The 14,631-nt window shown below is 39.6% G+C and overlaps 1 protein-coding gene across 1 annotated transcript; it reads right to left on the reverse strand.

The window, feature by feature from the left end:
- Window positions 1–9,609: 9,609 nt before the first annotated feature.
- PDC (phosducin) lies at window positions 9,610–14,230 on the reverse strand. The gene is made up of 3 exons (XM_070749006.1): window positions 14,167–14,230; window positions 12,343–12,506; window positions 9,610–10,137 (listed from the first exon to the last, which is right to left on the reverse strand). Exons 1-3 carry the CDS (start codon window positions 14,228–14,230, stop codon window positions 9,610–9,612), a joined length of 756 nt encoding a protein of 251 aa, XP_070605107.1.
- Between the last annotated feature and the right edge of the window lie 401 nt (window positions 14,231–14,631).

Raw genomic sequence — 14,631 nt, forward strand, 5'->3', positions numbered from 1 at the left:
CAAATCCAAAGTATATAGTGATGAATCCTCTTGGCCAAAAGTATATAGTGACAAATCAGATCATAAGTTCAAGATCGGTTCTGTGGTTAAATATGTCAGAAAACTTAAAATTCACTCCTAATTCATATGATTAGGGCTCAGATTAAGGCTCAGATAATTATAAATGGGAAGGAATCCCGGAGAACTACCACTGATTAACAATAATCTGTTTGTAACTGTATGGCAGGCTAAGGAGATAGTAGATTGTTCTAGAGCCAAAATTTAATTTAAATTTAATTTATTTGACTTTTAAGCCAAATACATTTAATTTAGTTTAAATTGATGGGGACACCTTTTTTCTTATACCTCCTTTGTTCCCCAAGTTCCTGAAAAGAATAGATAGCTCTTACTACAGATGTTTTGTTAATGGATCCTAGAGCCCTGAGAAATTCAACTAAATAACTAAATGCTGAGCTAGTTGTACCAATGGCCTCATTCCATAGAAAACATACTTCTGTATACTGATTAACTCCCAAATACATAGCTCTTTCAATGAGTTCTGCATGCAGAACTGTGCTGTCACAACAAGATATGTTTCTATCAGGTTTTGTCATGAAGTGGAAAAGAAATTAGATGTTTTCAAAGTTTATAATGCATGAGGATTCAGAGTTATACTGTACATAGAACAGCTCATGACTAATGAATGAAAGAGAAATTAAGGTGGGAATATAAACCAATGACTTTACTTTTGGATTACTTGTGCAAGGTTATTTTTTAAAAAAACAAAATAGATGTAGTTTGGGCACAACTACTGATTTTTCTCATCTCTGCTGAAAATGATAACACAGGAACATTTGGAAGGCCATAAATCTACACTTGATGCAGTTTTGTTACCTGTCCTTGGTCAAAAGGAAGGTGAGAAAAAGGGTTATTGAATGCCATTTTTGTAATCTTCTCATTTTGCTGTAGAAATCCTGATGGAGCCACAAAATCCTTAATTTAAATTTGATCAATCATATACTGTTATCTTGAAGAGTCATAATATGAAGAAGCTTGGTTATTTCCATCTGAGTGAGTGCTGACAATTTTCAGTTTATAGATTTCCCTGAGAATACAAGTTATATGTTATTTTTATAGCCATTTGATCTATTAAAATTGTATCGATACAATGGGATACAGGTAATGACCTACATATTTCTGTACTTTTTAATCTTTAGAGTTTGAAATCTGAAGACTAGGTGGGAGCTATTCAGTTTTAGATAAATACAGGGGTGGGTTGCACTTACCTTTGCCACCTGCTTGCATTGCAATGTTTCATGTGATCGCATGCGTGCATCCCCTTGTGCAATTTGGCTTCCGCGCATGCTCAGTAGCAGGAATCAGCCCAAAACACAGCTAAAGAGCTGATCAGCTGTGCTTCGGGCAAAGAAATAAAGGTCAGTATTAATCCAGGGGCCGGTGGCAGGGCTCTTTTTCAAGCAGCAGAACAGAAGAAGCCATCCAAACATGGAAAAATTCCCCAAAATCCCCCCCCCCCAAGATGTGAGCACCCATTGGACTGGCGCCGACTGAACCAGATCTGGGATACCATCATCATGTCACCAGCAGGTCACTAGTGCTTCAGGTGATCTAGTCCGAATCAGGAGGATCCCACCCCTGGATGAATAGCACTAAATCTTGTACAATAGACTAAATTTTGTCTAAAAATAATGTGCCCAATTAATTTCTACATATTCATATTCTACATAAACATATATGCAGAATAGTAAACTTTCTATATATTTTTATACTTTATGCTTATTCCCACTATACAGCTAAGAAACCTAAGCCAGGAGATGATCAATTTAGAAATTGTATATTTAGTTTAAGAAACCAAAAATACAATACCTAGAACACTGTTATATCAATAATGTTTCAAACTGAGGTATTATCTCTATCCATAAAATAGATAAATTGGATTAAAAATATATATAAGAGGAAGCAGGGCCACCAACATTTTGCCAGGAACCCAATTTGTTCCATTTAACAGATACTATTTGGAAATACCCATTACATTTAACTCCATTAAGGAAAAATTAGAAGGAAAGTGAATAAATACCATTTGAGAGAAGAATAGCTTTGTATTATTCCTTTATTCCTCTTCTAACTTTTTTTCTCCCAACTTCCAGTGCTTCTATGCGTCTGCTTGAATGGTTCATCACTTGCTAAGAAAAAGTCCTGGGTTCAATTTTATATGTTAAATGCTTTTCTAAAATCTTGCCTTACAATGTTGATCTTTTATGTATTTTCAGGAATGGCTGAAGGTATTTTATTTTATTTTATTTCTTAGGTCTAAAACCTTTTTCCCAAGGTTTCCCAAGGTTTGTCTATATAACTATGATCACTGTATACAGTATTAATACTTTTAGAATGTGCCCTGCATTTCAGTTTTTAATTGATTTTTTTTCAAGTTGGCCAGGGTTAGGGATTGTTGTTGTTGTTAACATGCATCTAAAAATGTTTTGAATTTGTAAGATAAAGAATCCCAGAGGACCTGCCCCTTTCCCCCTTCCCCTAAGTCATTTACCTTTCTCGACATTCCAACACTTGTAAGCATTACTCATCTTTGGGGCATCTATTTCCTGCACACTTATGAATTATTTCTTTCTCTGGCGTTTACTTAGATCTTTGAGGCTTCCTTGTCTGATATCACTGGACAGGGTGGAAAGTCACTGTTATCCTCATGTTTGTTATACATTATACAGATGTAAAAAAAAGATGTTGAGACTTTAGAAAGAGTGCAGAGAAGACCAACAATGATTATTAAGGGGGTGGGGACTAAAACATATGAAGAACAGTTGTTGGAATTCATAGTTCATTAAACTATGTGTGGGTTAATAAAAGAAGGACAAGGAGTGACATTATAAGAGTGTTCCCATATCTCAGGGGCTGCCTCAAAAAGGAGGGAGTCAAATTATTCTCCAAAGCACATGAGGGTAGAACAAGAAGCAATGGGTCGAAGCTAAACAAAGAGAGAAGCAACTTAGAACTAAGGAGAAATTTCCTGACAGTTGCAACTATTAATCCGTGGAACAGCTTGCCTCCAGAAGTTGTGAATGCTCCAACACTCGAAGCTTTTAAGAAGATGTTGGATAATCTTTTGTCTGAAGTGGTGTAGGGTTTCCTACCTAAGCAAGGGGTTGGACTAGAAGATATCCATGGTCTCTTCCAGCTCTGTTATTCTGTTCTATTAACCTGAGAGTAGGTTGGAACATAAGCAAGATGACAATGGTTCCTCTTTTGTGGTTCCCCTTCTGTGAAATTGGTTCAGTCTGGCAAACTCTATAGAGATCCACAGTATGCAAGGAATCCGGGAGCCCCTACCCATTAAACCAGAATATTTTCCATTCAACTTTCTGCCTCTCTGATGTGTTAGAGCAGTGTTTCCCAACCTTTTTTGAGCCGCGGCACATTATTCACATTTTCAAAATCCTGGGGAACATTGAGCCGGGGGGGGGGAAGTTTGGACAAAAAAAATATCTCTTCCTCCCTTTCGCTCTGTTTCTCTCTCCCTCCCTCTTTCTCTCCATCCCTTTCTTTCTCCCTTCCTTCCTCTCTCTTTTGCTCTTTCGCTCTCCCTCCTTCCCCCCTCTTGCTGTCTCTTTCTTTTCTTTCCTTTCTTTCTCTCTCTCATTCTGTCTCTTGCTATCTCTTTCTTTCTCTCTTCCTTCCTTCCTCTCTCTTTTGCTCTTTCTCTCTCCCTCCTTCCCCCCTCTTGCTGTTTCCTTCTTTCTTTCTTTCTTTCTTTCTTTCTCTTTCTCTCATTCTGTCTCTCTTGCTGTCTCTTTCTCTCTCTCATTCTTTCTCCCTTCCTTCCTCTCTCTTTGCTCTCTTTCTCTCTCCCTCCTTCCCCCCTCTTGCTGTCTCTCTTTCTTTCTCTTTTTCTCTCTCTCTCATTCTGTCTCTCTTGCTATCTCTTTCTTTCTCCCTTCCTTCCTGTCTTTTGCTCTTTCTCTCTCCCTCCTTCCCCCCTCTTGCTGTCTCTTTCTTTCTTTCTTTCTTTCTTTCTCTCTCTCTCTCATTCTGTCTCTCTTGCTATCTCTTTCTTTCTCCCTTCCTTCCTCTCTCTTTTGCTCTCTTTCTCTCTCCCTCCTTCCCCCCTCTTGCTGTCTCTTTCTTTCTCTCTCTCTCTCATTCTGTCTCTTGCTATCTCTTTCTTTCTTCCTTCCTTCCTCTCTCTTTTGCTCTCCTTCTCTCTCCCTCCTTCCCCCCTCTTGCTGTCTCTCTTTCTTTCTCTTTCTCTCTCTCATTCTGTCTCTCTTGCTATCTCTTTCTTTCTCCCTTCCTGTCTTTTGCTCTTTCTCTCTCCCTCCTTCCCCCCTCTTGCTGTCTCTTTCTTTCTCTCTCTCTCTCTCTCATTCTGTCTCTCTTGCTATCTCTTTCTTTCTTCCTTCCTTCCTCTCTCTTTTGCTCTCTTTCTCTCTCCCTCCTTCCCCCCTCTTGCTGTCTCTTTCTTTCTCCTCTCTCTCTCTCTCATTCTGTCTCTCTTGCTATCTCTTTCTCTCTCTTCCTTTACTTCTCTCTCTTGTTCTCTCTCTTCCTTTCTTCTCTGCGGAGGCCGGCAAAGCTTTTTCTGGGTAGGCTGGCTGGGGGATAGGGCGCGCGTACGCACGCACCCCCGACGTTCCAAAGAACCTTCTCCGACCTCCACTGTGAGAAGGTTTTCTCCGAGCACTCGCCACCGTTTCAGCCACCACTGCGGGAGGAGCTGGAGAAAGGGGCAGATCGGGCGGGCGGGCATCAGCGGCAAGAAGCCAGGGGCGCGAGGGGAGCGGAGGCACTGGGGAGCGGGGGCAGCCGCGGAGCCGGCCTCCGCACTTTCATCGCTCCCCACCCCAAACTCCAACGCCCAGCTCCTTACGCGGAACGGAAGAATTAAGCTCTCCTTTTTCCTGCCTTCCTCCTTTGGGGCCCAGCAGGTTTGCACCGGCAGCGCCCCGCCCAGCTGGAGCTTCCCTAGAAGCTTCACGGCACACCTGCCCGTGTCTCGCGGCACACTAGTGTGCCGCGGCACACCGGTTGGGAAACGCTGTGTTAGAGCACTTACAGTGAAGTTAGTCACTATTATTTAATATACATTGCACAACTGTTCCTGTTTATTTCTCTTTTTTTGCAAATGAACGCTTTTGGAGATCATTCTAGATAAGAGAGTGTATTCTAATGGTGCTGAAGACAAAACCAGAAGTCATTAGTCCAGACCTGGGCAAAGTGCGTCCCGGGGGCCAGATGCAGCCCGCCCATTGTCTGTGACCGGCCCGCGGAGGTTGGAAGGAAGGAAGGAAGGAAGGAGAAATGAAGGGAACAAGGAAGGAAGGAAAGAAGGAAGGAAGGGGTGGGCAATTAATGTATAATTATAATATATAATTATATAAATATAATATAATACATAATTATAATTATAATATAATTAACTCAGTTCTATTGGGTAGAACTGAATTAATTATATTAATGTGGCCCTCTAAAACCATCCCAATTTCTCACGCGGCCACATGGCAAAATTAATTGCCCACCCCTGCATTAGTCCTTCTGTTCTCCCTTCCCTTTTAGAATAGTTGTTTAGCAATAGTTCTTCTCCCAAAGAAAACACAAACCAATAGATTTTCGGAGTCTTTCTTGCACAACTATATACTGAAGGGAGAAGTACCTGCCCTATTATTTCATCTCCCTCTGTCTAAACATTGAGGAGGCTGCAGTGATGGTTTGTCCCATTACAGATGCTTAAATACATGGAAAATCAGTGTACTTAATTGTTTCTTGTATTGTCTGTGTGCACATATTAAAAAAAATAGAATACCGTAGACTCATTTAAAAGCTGTTTTAACTAGACTTTAATTACATCAGCACAGAATAGAAAATTTTAGTCATTGATATTGCTTTATGAACACATTGTTTTAATTTACCATGTGACATCATATAGTATGTAATAAATGTTTTGTTTTGATGCATGTATACATTTTCTTTATACGTTTTCCCACACTAACCTAAGTTTACTCATTGCACACAATTAAAAGTGGAGTTAAAATATGCTCTTTAATTTCTCTACAGATTTGGAGAGAGATAATGTACTTGATTAGCAACTAATATTATGTGAAGCTTTCCAAACAGCAAATGCTAAATACAATATTCTTCAAGTCTCTCTTTCTCTCTTTGGCTAGTAATTTCAGATAAAATAATGATAACTACTCACAAGTCAGAAAATTTTATTTATTTACTTATTCCTTGTTAGGTTCAATTTCCAAAGCCATCCAATTGCATAACAACTCCAAGTAATATACAGCATTAAAAAGAATAGGAGAAAAGCATCATAATAAACTCAGGTGGTAGTTTTATTTTAAAAAATTACAATTTCCTGTAATTCCCAAAGGGGCTTGTCCCATCCCTAAGGTAAGGCCAGGGGAAGAGACAGATCTTCAAGGTTTATTTAAACAAAGTCAGGACAGGAGCTGTTCAAATCTCTGGGAGGATGTTGTATCAGAGAAGTTCTACTTCCTGGGTTTCATCATGTGGTACTGTTATAGCAATGTGACTCTGATTGTAATAGAACACAGAACATGAAAAGAACATCCAACCCCTGTTCAAGCAGGTAATTCCAGACAAATATCTGTCCAGTCTCTTCTTGAAAACCTCCAATGGTGGGAGCACCTACAACTTCATTCCACTGATTAATTGTTCCCACGGTCAGAAAATTTCTCCTTAGTTCTAGGTTGGATATCTCCTTAATTATCTTCCACCTGTTACTTCTTGTTCTGCCCTCAGGTGCATTGAGAACAGGTCAACCTTTTCTCTGTGACATCCCCTCATAATATGGGATGACTGCTATCATATCAAATCTTATCCTTCTCATCGTTAAGCTAGACATACCTACTTCCCTCAATTTTGCTCAGCCTCTAGAATCCTTATCATTTTTGTTGTTGTTGTTGCTCTTCAGTGCACTTTTTCTCGGGTCTCTGAATCTTTTTTGTGTCATGTTGACAAGAATTGGATGCATTATTCCAAGTGTGGTCTCACCAGTGCAATATTAACAAGTTATATCACTTCATGTGATCTTGCTCTGTTCTGCAACAGGACTATATTGGCTATTTTGGCAGCTACAACACATTGCTGGCCTACATTGCTGGCCCATACTTAAGTCCTTTTTAGTCATTCAAGAAAGACTCACTAAAGTGAAATTCTCACTTTTCCCTGCCCCTTATTTTTAGTTAAATTTCTGAAATGAAATATTGGAAAACCACATTTCCAGTTGTTGTTGTTGTTATTATTATTATTATTATTATTATTATTATTATTATTATTATATTATTATTTTTTATTATTATTATTACTATTATTATTATTTAGATTTGTATGCTGTCCCTCCCCACAGACTCGGGGCGGCTCACAACAATAGTAAAACAGTGTACAATGAACAAATCTAATATTTTAAAAAATATCTAAAAACCCATTAATTTAGAAACACAACACAAGCATACTATACATAAAACTCTATAAGCCTTGGGTAGATGTCTCAATTCCCCCATGCCTGAGGGCAGAGGTGGGTTTTAAGGAGTTTTAAGGAGTTTGCAAAAGGCAAGGAGGGTGGGGGCAATCCTAATCTCCGGGGGGGGGAGCAAGGAGGCCGCCACAGAGAAGGCTTTTCCCCTGGGTCCCGCCAGACTTTGTTTAGTCGATGGGACCCGGAGAAGGCCAACTCTATGGGACCTAACTGGTCGCTGGGATTCATGCGGCAGAAGGCGGCAGAAGGCGGTCTCGGAGATATTCTGGTCCGATGCCATGAAGGGCTTTATAGGTCATAACCAACACTTTGAATTGTGACCGGAAACTGATCAGCAACCAATACAGACTGTGGAGTGTTGGTGTGACATGGGCATACCTGGGGAAGCCCATGATTGCTCTCACAGCTGCATTTTGCCTGTCTTTTGACAAGCATCAGGTGCTGCTATTAAAGTGACTTACTGAACTGCCCTTAATGAATGGGTAGATATCACAGGAAATAATTACCTGTAATCATTACAGCTCACCAAGTGGCAGAATTACAGAACCACTCCTCCTGCTACAGTTTCTGGGTCTTCAATGAAAGTCCAATGAAGAGCTCATGAAAGTTGATCAAAGCATGAATGATTGTGAGGAGGATTTCCTAGTACAAAAATTCATGCAATTGGTAGACAAGATGAATTGTGCAAAGGCCCTTTTGGTCACAATTGTTATCAGTTTCTTAAGCAGGAGCTATTAATCCAGGAGGACAACTCAAATTATGCAACAGTTGATGGTGCAACTCTATTTAAGGCTTAAAAATGGGTGTGTTCTAACTTAACTCACTGTTCCTCATGGGTGTCCGCATGCGCAATGCCAAAAAAGAAAAAAGCCAAAAACAAGATGGCAGCCGCCTGCACAGTGCCAGAAACTCGGCTTCTGCACATGCTCAGAAGAAATAAAGAAATAAATAAATTATTATTTTTTTAAAGTTGGTGGCGCCCATGGACTGGCATTTGACTGAACTGATTCTATAACATAATTGTGACATCACTAGTGGGTCGCTACCAGTTCAGGTGAACTAGTCCGAACCAAGAGGAACCCACCTCTGCTAAAAAATGGAAGACATCTGATTTGGAGGGAGCAGGAGATCTAAATGTCTACAACTAGTCAATCTTGCAAGGAGTTAAGCTTGATACTATTCCAACTTATCCAGATTCTGAAACTTCTGGAACTGCAACAACATTCTGACAACATCCCTGAAATGCTTAGATGCCCGATCCCTTAGATCAGGGGTAGGCAAAGTTGGCTCTTCTATGACATGTGGACTTCAATTCCCAGAATTCCTGAGCTAGCATGATTGTCTCAAGAATTCTGGGAGTTGAAGTCCACAAGTCATAGAAGAGCCAACTTTGCCTAACCCTGCATAACTGTTTTTAACTAACTAAATTATAATAATTGTGTTGTCAGATGTTGCTGAGTCTGTTGCACTTCTATCTCATATTGTTATTGGGTGGTTCATGTACAGTATTCTCAAAAAGGACTTATTTCATAAATCAAGGAAATTCAGAATCAGAAAACTGACCAAAGTTGGTGTTCACCAGAGTTTAGAATTGCCCTGAATATTCAATGTTCAAAAGGAAAGTTGCTTTTACCTTGAACGTGGCAAATGTTTTCCATCTCTAAAACTCTAATGACCCATCTGCAGGTGGCTACTGCCGGTTTGCCCAAACAGGTCGTAACTGGCCGAATATCACTTTTGGTTGTAAGTATTAGTCCATCTGCAGAAGTCTCTGAAAATTGTCCATACTGGCAAAGCTATAGTTACAATTTGGTGATTTACGTCTGCTAACATTGTATCCCCTTCTTAAGATTTCAACAATCCTTTTTTTTTTAAGTTCTCTTACTTCTTGTAAAAGTGAAAAGAAGAGGGGGGGAGGACAAAAATGGATAATCAGGCTAAGTCTTGGGCATTGTTATTTTTTATATATCTTTCTATACTTTCTTAATAAGCCTTTTCTATTGCATCTACATGCAGCATTTCCTATGTAAATTTGGTCCCAAATGGGATCCAAACTAAAAATTCACTGAGGACAGATAATGAAATACTAGATAACTTATCTACTGTTCAATTGCTTGTTCGTCCATGTCATCATTGTCAACTTCTGGAATTCCTTTCTGAGGGAGTAACCCATACTCATTTAAGAAAGTCTCCACACCTGTGGCAGAAAATTCTCCATTCAATTGGTCAGTAACACTAATGAAATTGCTTACAAGTTGCCCACCTTTGTAGACAAGTAGTGTTGGAAGAACCTCACTGGAGAAACGGTCCCCTGCCCCTGTGTTAGCAGCCTTGATTTTGCAAAATTTCACAATAGAGTACTCAGCAGCAAGACTAGAAAGGCTGCTGTTGAGTGCCTCGCATTCCTTGATGCCATCTTCATAGATGTGGACAATTACAGTGGTGGCTTTGTGTTCTTTCTCTACAGCTTCCAGGAACTCTTTCCCATCCTGTAGCTCGGAAACGTAGCCGTGCCTTGGTGCAAAGCTCAGTCGCTCGTGCATGTTCTTCATGCAGCGCTTCCGGTATTGCTGTAAACAACTCTCATCTTCTTTGACATTCAATAACTCATATTCCTGCACACTCATCTGCAAATAATTGTAAGGATACATTGAACTGCAAGTGCTGATTTAATTGCCAAGCACAAAATGAGAGATGTTATGCACTCCCATGGAATATACTGTATATAGAACATTTTATACTCAAAAGAACAGCACTGAAAGTTCAAAAACTTCCATGTAAATGTATTTATTCCAATGAGCATTGGAAAGGCATTGATTCTGATGCAGGCTTTCCATCCAATGTTGAAAGTACCATCAGGAGGATTATTTCTACTATACATTTGTCACAAAATAGGCATTTCAACGTTGAAACTGGATCAAGCAAACAAATATGCCATTGTTTTGCACAGGATAGCATAATAAGATATATCTAGTTCTAGAACAATGAGGATTCTATTCTAGTTGTGCATTGTCAAGATGTTTCTTGATAATGCATAACTAGAATAGAATCCTCATGATGTTTCAACCTAGTTTTTGCCAATGACTTGGAGCCATTAAACTTTTCCACAAGTTGGGTAATACATGGCATGGTAAAATTATAAAATGGTCATACTCAATACTCAGTCTGATCTTTAGGAATACATTACCCTTGTTCTTTGTGTCTTTAACACTGCAAACATAGTAAAATATTAGTAAAATATAAAAGTAGGGAAAATATTTTCTATAGGAATTCTACTTATTTGGTTGTCTGATGGGTAAAAAACCTGGTTGTCTTCCACATTTTGCTGTGGTCCCAGTATCCCTCTTCTAGGCTACACTAAGGAGTTGTTTGCAACATTTTGAGTGCTATAAGGTGCCCAAAATGATTCCAGCGGCTCAAATGATCTCACATGTTTCAGGAATATGTGAAAGAGGGTGACTGTAGAGTCTCACAGGCATTCCCCCCATACTTTCTAACAATGTGTATTATGTGACATGGCTTTTATAACACCAATTTATTAAATGGGATCTAATTTCTCTTGCCTGGAACAGTTCTAATTTTGAAACATGTATGATGCCATAATCAGTCTCATGCATGTTAACTATACATCTGGCATCTGACATGAATGTTTTGTGCATTAGCATAACAAGCCTACCCCATATTTCTGGAATATACAGAAAAATCTTCTCCCGTGAATCTTTTCCATTACATTGTCTTCGGCAGTGGGCTGCTTCCAGTTCAGACCAGTTCTTAGAACTGGTAGCACCGGCGGCAGGAGCCTCTTTATTTATTTATTTATTTATTTATTAGATTTGTATGCCACCCCTCTCCCAAGACTCGGGGCGGCTCACAACAGTAATAAACACAATATAGCAGTGGAACAAATCTAATATTAAAAAACATATAAAACCCTATCATTATTTAAAAAACCAAACAGCACATTCATACCAAACATAATGGCATTGGACCAGAATACCTCCGGAACCGCCTTCTACCGCACGAATCCCAGCAGCCGATAAGGTCCCACAGAGTTGGCCTTCTCCGGGTCCCCTCGACCAAACAATGTCATTTGGCGGGCCCCTTCTCTGTGGCGGCCCCGGCCCTCTGGAATCAACTCCCCCCCGGAGATTAGAATGACCCCCACCCTCCTTGTCTTTTGCAAGTTACTCAAGACCCACCTATATTGCCAGGCATGGGGGAATCTCCCCCAGGCTTTCTTATATTTTATGTTTGGTATGTATGTGTTGTATGGTTTTTAAATTGTTGGGGTTTTTTAATGTAATTTTATTATTAGATTTGTTCCATTGTTATACTGTTTTTAGTATTGTTGTGAGCCGCCCCGAGTCTTCGGAGAGGGGCGGCATACAAATCTAATAAATTGAATTGAATTGAATTGAAAACAAAGTATAAAAAAGCCTGGGGGAAAGGTGTCTCAACTCCCCCATGCCTGGCGGTATAAGTGAGTCTTGAGTAGTTTACAAAAGACAGGGAGGGTGGGGGCAGTTCTAATCTCCGGGGGGAGTTGGTTCCAGAGGGCCGGGGCCGCCGCAGAGAAGGCTCTTCCCCTGGGGCCCACCAAATGACATTGTTTAGTTGACGGAACCTGGAGAAGGCCAACTCTGTGGGACCTTATTGGTCATTGGGATTCGTGCGGTAGCAGGTGGTTCCAGAGGTACTCTGGTCCAATGCCATGTAGGGCTTTAAAGGTCATGACCAACACTTCCCACCCACTTGGGATACTTCTGCGCATGGGCGTGTGCAAACTGGTGGTAAAGGGTTTTAGAACCTACTGTCTTCCTTCCCTCGTTTACCTTACGACTGACTCGTTCTCTGATGCCTCTGTGATCTCTGCTTTGACAGTTGTAGGGTGAAGAAATTTGCCTGATGAGGAGCTCTCTCTTACTTGGAGGAAGACGGTCTTGGTCCTGGCTCTCTAATTTAAATTTTCTCCAATCATTGATCACCCCTTTAGGTCCTAGAAGAAGAAAATGTTTTCATTTTGTGTTATTTAGTTTTATTTTATTTTCATTTTTTTCTTTTTAATTATCAATCCTTTAGATATTTATTGGTGGTTATTGAAAAGGATGCCTCTATGTTGGTTGAGGCAGGCAGGATTCCCTTGGGTACCATTTGTTGAGGGTCAAGGGAAAGGGAGGATTTTGCCTTATCTTTCTGCTCAAGATCCCCATGTACAATTGATGGGCCACTGTGTGCTGGACTCGATGGGCTTTGGCCCGATTCAGCCTGACTCTTCTTATGTTCTTATGTTTTTAGATGCTTCAACAAAGGAGCTTAGTGAGGAAAATATAAAAGCATATGCATAGGCAGACTGAAAAAATATTGTCTTATTAAATTTCCGCAAAAGCTTTTCCAAATTCCAAATTCCAAAAATTATTGTTTTGCTCACAGTCACTTTGGATAGTGAGATAGGTGGCATATAAATTAGATAGGCAGATGATAGATAGATAGATAGATAGATAGATAGATAGATAGACAGACAGACAGACAGACAGACAGACAGACAGACAGACAGACAGACAGACAGACAGACAGATGACAGACAGAGACAGATATAGCTGTATCAGGAGGCATTCAATTGAAAAAAAAATCATAATTATGGGCCTTCTGCAAACTATAGTTCTACTAGTGGACAATTAGTTACATGCAAAAAATCCAGCTTGGAGTATAAAACACACTTCCCCCACCCCCTAAAAAGTAGACAGAAATGTTTGCACATCTTATACAGAAAACATTGCAGCTGGAGTGGTAAATGGGTTTGGTGAGGGGCCGATCAGCTGTTCTAGAATAGGCCATAGTGGCATTGATGGATGGGCCACAGTGAATGGGCATTGTCAAATGGGCTGCAGCAGTGATGTGAATGGGCCATGGTGGCAGTGAATGAGCCGTGGCGAACGGTTCATGGCGAATGGGCCGGATGAATACCGGATAGATCCTGGGTGGCAGAGGCAGATTTTTTTCTGTTGTTTTCTGCCCCAAAAGCTAAGTGCATCTTATAGTCCAAAGTGTCTTATAATCTGAAAAATATGTTATTTCTTTTAAAAAGAATATGAGGAGAGGAAAAATTATAGAAAGCTTTCCAAATCCTATAAATTTCTCTTACGAATTGTGGTTCAACCATTAGTGGAGTTCTTTCTAGAACCCATATTAGAATCCTAGATGACTCTCTTTCAGTTTACCCGATTCATACTTTAAGTGTCATTTTTACACACATTTTCTTTGGCCATACGCTGATTATGCACCAAAAGTTAGTGTTGAGTCCTAATGATCAACTACACTTGATTTTAGCCAAAAGGCTGAGAAGATAGATTTTTGTCCATGTATATATATGTGTGTGTGTGTGTGTGTGTGTGTGTGTGTGTATCTTTACTTCACTTTACTTTAATTATTTTATTTTATTTTATTTATTATTTTATATACGCATACATACACATAGAGATACAGACACAGACACACAATTTAGAATTTATGGATCAATTGAATTAACTCTATATGCCTCTTCTATTCTACAACATGTTCTTGCTGCTGACATTACAATTTAGTGTTAAGCAATTCAGTGTTAGGCAATGTTAACCAGAAAGCAGTCATTTGTATCAGGGATATTTTGTCTTGCTTACCTGTATGTACAGCTTCTGGGGCTTCAAATTCTTCTTCCAAATTAATACTTAGTTGGTGTTCCATTACTGTAACAGGCTGGGAGAGACTAATAGTCAAACAGAAAAATAATAAAACAAACATTTATATATAGAATTTATGGGCAAAGACTATAGACTTTAAAATCATGTCATCACATAATTAACAAGCAATTGCCGTAGGTAGTTCATTTTATGAAATTCTTATAATTCTCTTCTGAATATCTGAAAGAATACAGGAAAAGCATGTCTAGCTCTTAAAGGGGATTATAGAAATTAGTCTAGACTGACATGTAGGCTCAAATTGTTATAGTGTGATTAAATATATATTCTTTTATCAAATATTCCATTTTTAAAAAAACATATTATCTCTGCATCCTCTCTCCAGATACACAACATGCAGTCATTTCCAACCAAATTTGGACAGCAATATTATTTCCCTGCAAGGTA

Source organism: Erythrolamprus reginae, chromosome 3 (assembly GCF_031021105.1).
Source record: "Erythrolamprus reginae isolate rEryReg1 chromosome 3, rEryReg1.hap1, whole genome shotgun sequence".
Lineage (NCBI taxonomy): Eukaryota > Metazoa > Chordata > Lepidosauria > Squamata > Dipsadidae > Erythrolamprus > Erythrolamprus reginae.